The following is a 13,957-nucleotide window of genomic DNA, read 5'->3' as shown; positions in this document are numbered from 1 at the left end:
GGCAATTCCATTGTTCTGATTGTTGATGTGTTAATAAAGAAAGCTTACAGTGCTTTCGGAAAAGTATTCAGACCCCATGAATTTCTCCACATTTTGTTATGTTACAGCCTTATTCTAAATTTTTTATTTTTTATTTTCTCAATCTACACACAATACCCCATAATGACAAAGCAAAAAATGTTTTTTAGACATTTTTGCAAATGTAAAAAAAGAAAAACTGAAATAGTACATTTACATACAGTACCAGTCAAAAGTTTTAGAACACCCGCTCTCTCAAGGGTTTTTCTTTATTTGTACAATTTTCTACATTGTAGAATAATAGTGAAGACATCAAAACTATGAAATAACACATATGGAATCATGTAGTAACCAAAAAAGTGTTTAACAAATCAAAATAGATTTTATATTTGAGATTCTTCAAATAGCCACCCTTTGCCTTGATGACAGCTTTGCATACTCTTGGCATTCTCTCAACCAGCTTCATGAGGGAGTCACCTGGAATGCATTTCAATTAACAGGGGTGCCTTCTTAAAAGTTAATTTGTGGAATTTCTTTCCTTCTTAATGCGTTTGAGCCAATCAGTTGTGTTGTGACAAGGTAGGGGTTGTATACAGAAGATAGCCCTCAAGGCAAAGTGTGGCTATTTGAAGAATCTCAAATATAAAATATCTCCCTGTACATTGCACACAGTCTGTCCATGGCTACCACTAGCTCTGTGGTTTGGCTAAGCAGCTTTGATAGCTGGGTCAATCCACTAATTTGCTACCTTTTGAGAAGTTTAACTTGGTCAAAAAGAAAACGTTTGATTTCACCTAATTTGAACATTGTCATAAAGAGCAAATGTGCAACAATCCTATGTTCCATCTCAAGTGACAAATAAAGTAACAAGGTTGACTGTAAGAGGGATTGAAGGGGAATTGAAGGGGAATTGAAGGGGAATTGAAGGGGAATTGAAGCTTGTTGTGTGCAACAGGGAGTGGCAATTAAATGCAAGCTTCACAAGAACAAATGAAATTGTTAAAACATTTCTAGCCTGTCTATCTGTGGGTAACAGGGTTGACGTGTTATGCTCGACCAGCTCAGTTTTCACCATAAAACACCAGAAAATGGCCCAAATTAAATAATGTATATAATTAATAGAATTGTTTTACCTTTTTTTGCAAAAAGTTCTAAAAAACGGTTTTCGCTTTGTCATTATGGGTTATTGTGTGTATATTGATAAGTAAAAAAATGAATGTAATCCATTTTAGAATAAGGCTGTAACGTAACAAAATGTGGGAAAAATCAAGGAGTCTAAATACTTTTAGAATGCACTCTATATTGTACAGAAGACAAATGTTTACAGTGAAAAATGTCTATACATGCATGGCTGCTTTGGGGTAAAAATATGGTTAGCTGGGAATGTGTGTGTGTGTGCCTGTGTGAGCCAGGAGAGTAATTCTATAATATATCAGGACAGTGGGAGGATGGGGATGTATTCTAAGACAGGACTGCTCTGTGTAATTGGGGCTGGTGGCTGGTCATTGGTTTAATTAAAAAAAACTGGCTTGCCTTTTGGCACACAGAGAGATGAGGCTCCTGTGAGTTGTGCAGAGGGAGGATGTTGTGTGTGTGTGTGATTAATGACTAGGAGCAAAGACATTCATTACTTTGCCCTGCGCATTCACACACACACGCACGCACGCACACATACACACACACACACACACACACACACACACACGCACGCACGCACGCACGCACGCACACACACACGCACACACGCACACACAGCAGAAAACGACAAGGCGAGGGATATCACCACCATCTGAATTATCTCTAGAAAACAAATGGCTCTTATCATGTGATTGAGTTGCTCCCCTCCACTTTCAACGGTTCTCTCATCTCACCCTGCCTCCCTATCCCTGTTGCTTTCTCTCTCTTTTCTTTCTCTCCCTGTATTTTGCACACAGACTGTCCATGGCTACCACTAGCTCTGTGCTGTGCCTTTGATAGCTGGGTCGATCCACTAATTCGCTACCTTTTGAGAAGTTTAACTTGCTCAAAAAGAAAACGTTTGATTTCACCTAATTTGAACATTGTCATAAAGAGCAAATGTACAACAATCCTATGTTCCATCTCAAGTGACAAATAAAGTAACAAGGTTGACTGTAAGAGGGATTGAAGGGGAATTGAAGGGGAATTGAAGCTTGTTGTGTGCAACAGGGAGTGGCAATTAAATGCAAGCTTCACAAAAACAAATGAAATTGTTAAAACATTTCTAGCCTGTCTATCTGTGGGTAACAGGTTTGATGTGTTATGCTCGACCAGCTCAGTTTTCACCGTAAAACACCAGAAAATGGCCCAAAAGTATAGAACCAACTCACCTGTTTTTACACTATGATTTGACTATTAGATGTTCAATCTTTCTTTTGAAAGAAAATATAAAAAAAAAAAAATACTTTAACCATATTAAAATGAGAGTGTAGTTCACGTAACAGGGTTGACCTTAATATGAGGGACAGACTTAAATGAAACACTAATCACATTAAATAAATCATCTTCAGAAATGACTTTGTCAAAGCAACAAAATAACTAGGGCTTTACAATGATTGTGAAACTTGGAGAAAGTTTTTGGGAAAAAGAAAGTGGGTTAAAATCTTCCTAGAACTGACACAGGGTGGGCGGAGGGACAGCCAAAATGCAGAATTTTAGCACTTTAGCAAGCCTTTTCATATTCAAAATCAGATTTATTGAATTCTCCATGTGGCCTATATTAATTAAAGGGCACTTAATTTAACATAACCTTTTAAAATCCAATATTGGTGCAGAATTTCTACTTAAAATATAAAAGGGACACAAAAGGCATTTATTTTGTGGAAAGACCCAGCTGTGAGTGTGGGCAAGCTGTGCAACACAGTTAGAATGGATCAGCTGCATTTGTTTATCTCCGGTTTAGAGTAAAATGTCCTCTCTAAACTCTAGATTTCCCTCCCTTCCACTCTCCTTTTCTCTCTCTCCTTCACCATGCAGGGTCTCCACTTTATTGGACAATGTGTAATCCGTTCAATTCTCGCAGGTCTCTCTCACGTCTAAGACTCCCAGCTGCTTCTAAACCACTAAGCTATCTCCACTTAAAAGGGGAGAAAAAAATCTGATTGTTGGGGTCAGGGACAATCACCACTGGGTCTCAAAGGCAATCAACCGTTTTTCCTCTCCCCCACACAGAACAACTTCCAATAACCGAGTGGAAGTCGGAATTGCACAGAGGATGGAAAAGCGAGGAATTTCATGGTTGGAGATTGGAGGCGATAGGGGGCATAGAGGGCTTGTGACACCATGGCTTGATGGAAGCTACAGGGGAAGGTGAGTGGAGGAGGTGCAAATAGAAGGGGGATTTGATTTGACTACGTAGGGGGCAAAAAGGTCTTTGATGGAGGGAGGAAGTGAGGGGGAGTGGTTAAGAGGAGGTTTCCATGGTGCAGGGAGGTAATTACTGGGAGGAAAATGATGCTAGCTTTGTAGCTAAGCAGGGCTAACTGAACAGGGGCACAGAGGAATTTGACATGGTGGATTATTGGGGTAACTATAGGGAGGCCAAGGGTGTTCTGATGAATTCATGAAAGTCAAGGAGGGGTTCTTTGAAGGGGTTCTTAGGGTTGAGCAAACAGTCTGGACCACAGGGACAGAACACAAGGTGTTACAGGAGAGAGCAGAGTTGGTGTGAAAAATCCCTGTGAGTTAGAGAGAGCCCAAACTAAAAACGTAGTCCTGTAAAAAGTGAAAAGTTCCTCAGAGAGCGGTAAAGGGGAGAACAGGCCGTCAGCGTGATTGAAACAGAGAAAATAAAAGCCCTCTACAGAGGAGACAGCAAGAGTACTGAGGCAATTAAAAAATAAACACCACCACATAAAATAACACTCCACTAAGCAAGCCAGAGTGGCATTAGAGCGGGCTCAGCTGACACTCCAACTAATGGGTTTGTACTGTTAGAGGGGACAGATGAGAGGAACACTAGGCTCTGGAGTGAGAGGTCCTATCAGGACTATATCAGGACTATAAAGACCATCAGAGGGAGAGAGAGAGAGGGGTACTTATGAAACTGTGATTAAAAGAACGTCAGGACATTTAAAGCCATTAGGACAAGAATAATCCATTCTTGGATCTGTACAGGTTATATGGACCGCTGCTTGCTTGTTGTTCCCTGCTCATCACGACCACGGACTAACAACAACCTGCCAAACACTCAATGATCTTTCTCTTTACTTTCTCTCTTTGTCACCATTTATCTTATATCCCTATTGTTTTCCTCATTCCTTTCGCTCACCTTCTCTCTCCCCCCGTTTCTTTCTTTCTATCCATCACCTCACTCTGTTTCCCCCTTCCTTTTTTCCAGTCTCTTCTCCACCCTCCCATCGTTCCTCTCTCTCTCCCTTGCATTAGCCTGATGAAGCCCCCTGACTGTTTATCCGTTATGTATCGGAGGGCATGCCTGTTTGTTTTGTCCTACATGCAGTGTAGACGTGACTTTCTACAGGAAGCAGGAATCAGCCATCACCTCTCCCCTTCTCCCCCTCCTCTCCCAGCCCGTTCCACCCTCCACCCATCACAGTGTAATCTCCCAGCAGGCCCAGTCAGGGACCGACAGGCAGTGAAATCAGCCAGTGCCATCTCTGACAGTGTACATGATATGTGCATCACTGCCTTCATTTACCATCAGCCCAGAGCTACAGAGGGAAGGCCACAGAGGGTGAGAGGAGGAGATGAGGGGAAAAGTTTGCCATTATCAGAGAGAGAGCGAGCGAGAGAGATAGCAGGGAACAGGGTGCACCTGAGGGGTGAGGGAGAGGGTGAGTAGGTGCGAGAAAGCAGCCTCCCATCCCAGCTACAGGCTTTCAGGGGTCAAATTACAACAGCGACACATGCCAACAGGCTGTGTAGTGTAGTGTTGTGTCCAGGCAGGGCTGTTGGATACAGCTCTCTACAGTGTGCCCAGTTCAGATGCAGCACTGCTGGGTGCCTCAGACACGATACAGCGATCACAGCCACTACAAGCTGATTGTGCCTCATGGGATGCCTCTAAATCTAAAGCACAGAGCAGTGATACAATGTGTGTTGATGTGTGCATTCGTGTGTGTTTGTTTGTATGCTTGTGTTTCAGTGTTAAATAAAGTGAACAAGTATTTGTTCAGAGGCAGGAGAGAGAGCCCACAGAGCGCACGCGCACGCGCACACACACACACACACACACACACACACACACACACACACACACACACACACACACACACACACACACACACAACACACACACACACACACACACACACACACAACCCAGCATGGCTGGGAATGGCACCGACAAGCCCTGATGGATATGCCTGCAATGAGAGTACTGCTGTGTGCAAAGATGGAGGGAGGGTGTAGAAAACCCTTACAGTTGCCCATGAGTACTTCTCAGGGCCCTCTCTTACCCTCTCTCAGAGACACAACTTTAAGAAACGTTATTACCCCGAAGAGAGTTGAGGTACTGGGGGGGATGGGCTTTCTATTGTTCACAGACACTCTGCCCCCCCAACGTTCACACCCCTGCTCCTGGAACACTCGGTTGCTAGGGCCAACCGGAATCACATGACCTAGTCAGCCAGTCAGAGGCTCTACCTGGAAGCAGCAAAAACGCCTCTGCCTCTCAGCTCTTTAGTGGTTTCCAGCAGGGCAGGTTGAGACGACCTCTAAAAAAACTCCTGTCCTTCACCTCAACTCACATCTTGACCCCAACCGTGTGTTAGTGCGTCACTGACCATAAAACCACTTCCACAGCTACTAGTCTCCTCTTCCTGTTTGCCGTTTGTGGTAATAAAATGTGGATTGTATCTTAACCGCGACGCCGGGACAGTTGAACCTATATCTAAACTGGCATCTCTATCGGAGTCCGCTCTTTTTCAGAGGGAAAGAGGGAAGGGGAGAGGGAAAGAGAGAGCGGGAGAGAGTGAGTGAGAGAATGAGAGAGAATACAGTGCTCACTGGAGCCAATAACTGCTTTCCCTTGAAGATCCGGAGAAAAGGAGAGAACTGAAAATACTGCTTTCTCTTGGAATCATATATATTTCTCGACATTACTCATTGACGCAAGATACCTTGTTTTATACCCGATAGCCTCACATTTAAGCCGCCATTCCATGAAAACATCACTGCATAAAACGTTAATGTTATTGCTTTTGGAAGTGGAGGAGTCAGAATGATGTTGTTCGCTTACACAGTAAAGTCACTTCATTGTTCGTGCATCTGTGCAAGCTTGCACGTGCGTTCCAGACACTCACATGTGCTGGGATGCGTTGGGGAAGGCAGTGCTGTACTGCGGTGCTGAGTCTTCCGGCCCGTGTGGGGCAGCGTGGCTCATCACCATCATCACTGGCCGGTGTGGGTATATCCTCTTAGAGGAACGGAAGTAGTTGATGCTGTCCTCTGTGATGAGATCCGTAAAGTAGTCCTGCAAGAAGATGAAATATTGATTTAACATCCTCACAACGAAAGGGGACATCAGTAAATACACTTTCCACAAAGGTCTGTTTATCAGCTGGACTCTCTTAAACAGATTCTTGCGAGTCACCACATGCTAGCTCTCTCAGTAACCGAAAGATTGCTGGATCGATTCCCCGAGCTGACAAGGTAAAAATCTGTCTTTCTGCTCCGTTAACCCACTGTTCCCCGGGGCACCGAAGACGTGGATGTCAATTAAGGCGGCCCTTGGCACCTCTGATTCAGAGGGGTTGGGTTAAATGCGGAAGACACATTTCAGTTGAACGCATTCAGTTGTACAACTGACCTGGTATCCCCCTTTCCCTTTCCTTTCCTTTCCTTTCCAGGACAATGTTTCATCCAACACTTCAGATGGGTAACTAACATACTATTGCAGGAAATAGCCTCTTCAGAGAGGTCTCTTCCTCGATTAATACATGAGAACGGAGACTGAAGGAATGACAAGGAGAAGGTTCCAGATGGTGCTCTGAGAACAAGCCAAGGGGAATATGCAGTCAGTGTTCCACACTCCTCTTTTCCTCTCCTCCTCCTGCCCCTACTCTCTTACCCCCTCTCTGAGCCAGTGGCCATGAGGGATGGAGATAGAGCCTTTAGTGAACAGGTTGTGTACATCTGCAGGGCAGTGTACCTGCTCCTCCCCTCCATCCCTCTCTACTGTGGGAGGAACCCATTCCTGGAAAGAGTTGGCAGGCACCACTAGAACTAAACTGGGGCCAGGTGTTGTGCTGGACAGGCTATGGGGAAACAGGACAGATACATATTTCTATGCCGTTGGGAAACATGTTGAGAGAAGATGCAGTGGGTAAATGTAGGTAAATGAAGAATGGGTCATCGTTGATGGCTGATGTAAGATCTGAACCCTAGACTATATCGTGCACACAGCCATAGGCAGAGCACAGCACCAGAGAAGTAACACACACACACACACACACAGATATTATACAGACCTTAGGGTACTCGCAGCCGTGTTTCTCTCTGACTCCATTCCTGCACAGGGTGTAGTTGTAGAAGCGGGAGTTCTTGACCAGCCCCACCCACTCCCTCCATCCAGGAGGAATATAGGAACCGTTGTACTCATTCAGGTACTTCCCAAAGAAGCCTGCATGGTGGGCCACAGGACAAAGGCAGAAAAGCCAATTCAATTCACTTAGTTACATCCAATCTAATTGGTTTCATCTACACACTTAATCATTTGCTTTTCTTGTGAAAGGATGGATGGAGGAAGGAGGGATTGGGCAGTGGAGGCTGAAATGTCACTGACACGTACGTCAATACTCATGATTCAGCTGTTGGGGGTGCACTAACAAACCAACAGACGGATCGATGAAAGCATAAGCATGGGAAGTAAAAAGCTCTGGCTGTCCAAGTGCTGCTACTGCTGCTACTGCTGCTTCTGCTGAATTTGGAATGGATAAATGTCAGAGACAAGACTGATCTGCTCCCCTCCAGGTGGATTACCAGGAAGTAGCTGAGGGAGAATACTACATTATTTATTTGACATTTTGCAGGATGAAATCTCTTGAGATGCACCATCTTGTTTTCAAGAAACAAACAATACTTAGTAACAACACTCGTTTCAGGAAACTAGGTGTATGTCGTGCATCACTACTTCACATGAGAACTTTTTTTTAAATCGAAATTCGTTTTTGGGCAGAAATGCCTTCTGGAACATGTGAACTTTCATGTGCCTTAATAACAAACGTCTATGCCATCTGTAAATACGAATCAAATTGTTAAATTACGAGCCTAGTTGGTTTAGCTACAGAAAAAGCCAGCAACCTTCCCGCTAGCCATGATTGGATGAGATAATGAGTGGGCTGGACATGCCGAGAGATGGTTGGGATTGGTCTGTCATGTAGCACTCTTCTGTCTATAACATGAGCTGGTCAGTATGTGTAGGTAATCCTTTCTAACACTGCTTTTATGAAAGATATCACGTAGTAGAACTGCATAAGTGTTGCTCTCCACTATGCAAGTAACCATTTCAATAGAATGTTCATGATGTCACTGCGACAACTGTCGATAGGCGTAGCTGGTAAATTCTCCCTGGTTACCTGCTCCGATTCCAGAGCACTCTCATCTGAGTGTGCCAGAGAGCAGAATAACAGCCGAATTTACGAACGCTCAACACCCGTTGAATATGGCTGGTGTCAGTAAACATTAGCAAAAAAACTTCATTAAATTGTTGCCAGCAGCACAGTTGCAGTCACCAACGCTCTGGATAACATGAAAACAGCCTAACCAGCTCTGTTAGGGCAAGTAAAATGGTCAGAGTGAGGTGTTCTCTCATTTGTGTCTGGAAGTAGCTAGCAAGCTAGCCAACGTTAGCCTGTTAGCTTGGGTGCTTGACTGCTGTTGATAGGTCAGATCAACGCTCAGATCAACCCTACTCCTCGGCCAGAGTGTCCAGTGTGCGCTCTGAACGCTCCAAGAGTGAGAAAGTTAGACGTCCAAATATCATGCCCCCCAAAAAATGCTAATCTTTCCTGTTATTGGTAATGGTGAGAGGTTAGCATGTCTCGGGGGTATATTTGTCACTCGTCATTATTCACGATTCATTCAGGATGATCCATAATCATGGTAGCATCCACATGAATGTAGAAGTGTGGGGACTATGAACAAAAAGTGCTGTAATTTCTAAACGGTTCACCAGATATGGATGAAAATACCCTCAAATTAAAGCTGACAGTCTGCACTTTAACCTCATAGTCATTGTATCATTTCAAATCCAAGTTGCTGAAGTACATAACCACTGTCCCAATATTTTTAGAGCTCACTGTATATACATACATAGAGTTTCTCCACATGGTGAGGTTTCTAATAGTTAAAGACACAGACAGTTTGTTCTTAACAGGCCTGTTTTTGCAAAGAGTCTAGGATTGCTGATATAGGATCAGTTTAGCCTTTTAGATCATAATACAAAATCAGCAGTCAGCTAATTCTAAATCAGCAGAGTTACAGTGTAAGCAGCACCACCAACCACACACTACTGGCCCAACCACAGCGCATCCCTCTGGGGGAAGGGACAGTTCTTCAGTGGCTCAACGTGAACACAGAACTGATGGGCTGCCACAAGGCAGGAGTCCTGTGACAAAGCTCGTGTTGGGGAGAGGCAGGGTGCTGTTTGACAGATGCACAGCACAGACACGCTGTAGACAGAAGTGGGTTCCTGTTTCCGTCCGTGGGAACATGGAGGATTTGTAGGGAGTCTGCTTGGAACAGACGCTACAGCATGTCTAGTTGTCACCGAGTGCCATTTTCTTGACTGATTGGAACTCTGTTGAGTTTCTACATTCCTTATTAGGATTTCAAAGAATGCGTGTGGTAATATGATATTGCTACAGTAGTGCAGAGCTTCTCCTTTCATTTTGGAATGAATCACAAAGATTTAACTTCAAATGTTTGTGGAAGGAGCACATAACCACATCATCAAATGAGTGTTTTGAAATTGAGTGCACGTGTGCACATTAAACAATAACGGATCAAATCAAATCAAATCGTATTGGTCACATGCACATGGTTAGCAGATGTTATTGTGAGTGTAGCGAAATGCTTGTGCTACATAAAAAAACTGAACACTGCAAAGTTTCCTAAGGACTAAAAGCGAGGCGACCCTCTCTGTCGGTGCCATATTGATAATGTGTGGTTGTGTGCATGCTTGTGTGTGTTCATTTCCCATAATTCCAGTGATTTCTGGAGGACAGGAAAAAGAGCATATCAGAGCTGGCTCCAGAAATGACTTTTCCTCTGTTATGACTGTGGGCCATGTAGGCCTACCTGATGCAATAGGAACAGAGTGGACGAGACACAGAATGTCAGCGTCTGTGTGGGTGAAACAGTGGAGCCCATCACAGATAATGGCCATCCACTCAGAGAGGCCCGGTGTGCATCCCAAATGGCACCCTATTCCTTTTATACTGTTGACCCGGGCCCATAGGGTAGTAGTGCACTACTGTTGACCCAGGCCCATAGGGTAGTAGTGCACTTTATAGGTAATAGGGTGCTATTTGGGACAGCCCCAGTGTTCTCAGCCCCACTCAGGCTGCTGCCTAGCTAGCACACTCAGCATCAGCAGAGAACAGAACACCAGGCAGTGGAAAACCCATCTAACAGCTTTCACAAGCCCTGACTGAGGGTGTGTAATGTCTAACCTAATTATGACAAATATCTGACTTCTCAATTAAATGAGTGTTTGGCTTAATTGAATAGGAGATACATGCCTTCAGAGAGTTGGGTAGCTTCAGGTGTGTGTGTGTGTGTGTGTGTGTGTGTGTGTGTGTGTGTGTGTGTGTGTGTGTGTGTGTGTGTGTGTGTGTGTGTGTGTGTGTGGTGTGTGTGTGTGTGTGTGTGTGTGTGTGTGTGTGTGTGTGTGTGTGGTGTGTGCCTGTCTGTACGTCTGTGTGTGTGTGTCGCTCTGTACGGACCACTGACCTGTCCTGTAGCCGGTGTTGTTGAGGTACACTCCAAAGGTCCTAGTCTCGTGCTGGGCCTGCCAGGAAGGGGAGGAGCAGTTCTCGTTGTTGGTGTAGGTGTTGTGGTTGTGAACGTACTTCCCCGTCAGCATGGAGGAGCGCGAAGGACAGCACATGGGCGTGGTCACAAAGGCGTTGGAGAAGTGAGTCCCGCCCTGCTCCATGATACGACGGGTCTTATTCATAGCCTGCATGGAGCCTGAGGAGGGACAGAGAGGGAGAGAGAGAAACACACACACACGGGTCAGATCCACTCTGTTCCAGGCAAACATGTAACTAGCAGGAGGTAGCCCACACGCACCACTAAACAATACCATGTCAATAGAGGGAGAATGTCATCTGTTCTGCTAATTACGCGAGTGTGAGAAGGAAGGAGCGAGGAGGGGATATGGGGAGAAGGGCCTCGATGTCTGTCCCTCTCCTGGGAGGATAAAGAGGATTAAACAGACAACACAAAGGAGAGCAGAGGAGAGGCAGGAGAGGAGAGGCAGGAGACAAGAGGAGAGGCAGGAGAAGCAGGAGAAGCAGGAGAGGAGAGACAGGAGAGAAGAGGAGAGGCAGGAGAGGAGAGGAGAGGCAGGAGAGGAGAGGAGAGGCAGGAGAGAAGAGGAGAGGCAGAAGAGGAGAGGAGAGGCAGTAGAGGAGAGGCAGAAGAGAAGAGGAGAGGAGAGAAGAGAAGAGGAGAGGCAGGAGAGGCAGGAGAGGCAGAAGAGAAGAGGAGGCAGGAGAGACAGGAGAGGAATGGCTTCACTAACAGGGGATGGATGGGGTCTGGCTGGCTTCACTAACAGAGGATGGATGGGGGCTGGCTTCACTAACAGAGGATGGATGGGGTCTGGCTGGCTTCACTAACAGGGGATGGATGGGGTCTGGCTGGCTTCACTAACAGGGGATGGATGGGGTCTGGCTGGCTTCACTAACAGAGGATGGATGGGGTCTGGCTGGCTTCACTAACAGGGGATGGATGGGTCTGGCTGGCTTCACTAACAGAGGATGGATGGGGTCTGGCTTCACTAACAGGGGATGGATGGGGGGCTGGCTGGCTTCACTAACAGAGGATGGATGGGGTCTGGCTGGCTTCACTAACAGGGGATGGATGGGTCTGGCTGGCTTCACTAACAGAGGATGGATGGGGTCTGGCTTCACTAACAGGGGATGGATGGGGGGCTGGCTGGCTTCACTAACAGAGGATTGATGGGGGTTGGCTGGCTTCACTAACAGGGGATGGATGGGGGCTGGCTGGCTTCACTAACAGAGGATGGATGGGGGCTGGCTGGCTTCACTAACAGGGGATGGATGGATGGGGGCTGGCTTCACTAACAGGGGATGGATGGGGGCTGGCTGGCTTCACTAACAGGGGATGGATGGGGCTGGCTTCACTAACAGGGGATGGATGGGGGCTGGCTGGCTTCACTAACAGAGGATGGATGGGGGCTGGCTGGCTTCACTAACAGAGGATGGATGGGGGCTGGCTGGCTTCACTAACAGGGGATGGATGGGGGCTGGCTGGCTTCACTAACAGAGGATGGATGGGGGCTGGCTTCACTAACAGGGGATGGATGGGGGCTGGCTTCACTAACAGGGGATGGATGGGGGGCTGGCTGGCTTCACTAACAGAGGATGGATGGGGGCTGGCTTCACTAACAGGGGATGTATGGGGGCTGGCTTCACTAACAGAGGATGGATGGGGGCTGGCTGGCTTCACTAACAGGGGATAGATGGGGGCTGGCTGGCTTCAATAACAGAGGATGGATGGGGGCTGGCTGGCTTCACTAACAGGGGATAGATGGGGGCTGGCTGGCTTCACTAACAGAGGATGGATGGGGGCTGGCTTCACTAACAGGGGATGGATGGGGGCTGGCTTCACTAACAGGGGATGGATGGGGGGCTGGCTGGCTGGCAGAGAGGAGATGCTGAGAGCAATAGGATCCCAGTAAGGATTGACCTGTGAGTTTGGCAGGGAGTCAGCTGACCTCTTTTGTAAAGGGGATTTCAATTCATCCTGGCTTTTCTGAATGAACAGTAAGAAAATGATCCTCTTCCTATTTAGACCTATAGTATGAATGAATCCTCCATATGTGGCTGAGTTTTATGGGCTTTGTGTGTAATGTGTACAGCCAATCCAGTCAAAGGTTCAGGAACACACACACACACACACACACACACACACACACACACACACACACACACACACACACACACACACACACACACACACACACACACACACACACACACACACACACACACACACACACACACACACACACACACACACACACACAACCCCTCACATATAGAGAGAGGAGGGGCCAGGAAGGGCAGGGTGAAGTGTACAGACAGAGGAAGTCCTGAGCTACTTGACCTTTTCACAGACAATCACCAGGCCTTTAACATCCAGACAAAGGTTAAAACACAGGGCTGGCCATTCAGAGAAATATCAACATGGTGTCCTACAGAGGTTCAGACAGGAAGGGGAAAGCTCTCTTTAACATGGGAGATATTTCACAGATAACAAGGCTGTGCGAGTTTCATTCCAAACAGTATATTGTGAAACGCTACATAAGCTTGTACATTTGAAAAAAGCAATATATTGATCAACCATTGGATCCATTGGAGAGCCGCCTAAGTGAGGCAGTACAATAGTTAATTATCCCAAAAATCTGGAGTCTTCAGGGGCCATTTTTGTTCAGGAAGATCCTCTCTTTTTCCACAGGCTTAAGGTAATTGTAAATTGATGTGAAAATGACTTTGACAAGGTGTTCTTCAATCTGCTTTCATCTCTGCCTCTCCATGGCTATTGAGCTGCGTCAGTCATATTTCTGTGCCAAATGAATGGGAGCCACAATGAGAAGATGGATACAGCTGATTGAACTGCATTCATGTGAGATAGGCTGCCTTTCACACTGCAACAACGTGAAAGGAAAAGGGAGGGGAGACTGAAGGAAACAGAGGAGGGAGAGCGA

At 46.1% G+C, this 13,957-nt stretch overlaps 1 protein-coding gene across 8 annotated transcripts in view; it reads right to left on the bottom strand.

The window, feature by feature from the left end:
* LOC106572085 (extracellular sulfatase Sulf-2-like) overlaps nucleotides 1-13,957 on the bottom strand; it is a 182,589-nt gene that overhangs the window by 25,725 nt on the left and 142,907 nt on the right. For all 8 annotated transcript variants that reach the window (XM_014145901.3, XM_014145907.3, XM_014145904.2 and 5 more), the window contains 3 exons: nucleotides 10,951-11,190; nucleotides 7,467-7,618; nucleotides 6,300-6,469 (listed from right to left, as the gene is read on the bottom strand). In XM_014145901.3, coding sequence (XP_014001376.1) covers nucleotides 6,300-6,469; nucleotides 7,467-7,618; nucleotides 10,951-11,190 — 562 coding nt within the window. The remainder of the gene's footprint in view (nucleotides 1-6,299; nucleotides 6,470-7,466; nucleotides 7,619-10,950; nucleotides 11,191-13,957) is intronic.

This window comes from Salmo salar, chromosome 15 (assembly GCF_965601325.2).
Source record: "Salmo salar chromosome 15, fSalSal1, whole genome shotgun sequence".
Classification (NCBI taxonomy): domain Eukaryota; kingdom Metazoa; phylum Chordata; class Actinopteri; order Salmoniformes; family Salmonidae; genus Salmo; species Salmo salar.
The sequence above is the reverse complement of the archived record's forward strand: the minus strand, read 5'-3'. Positions and strand labels throughout refer to the sequence as shown.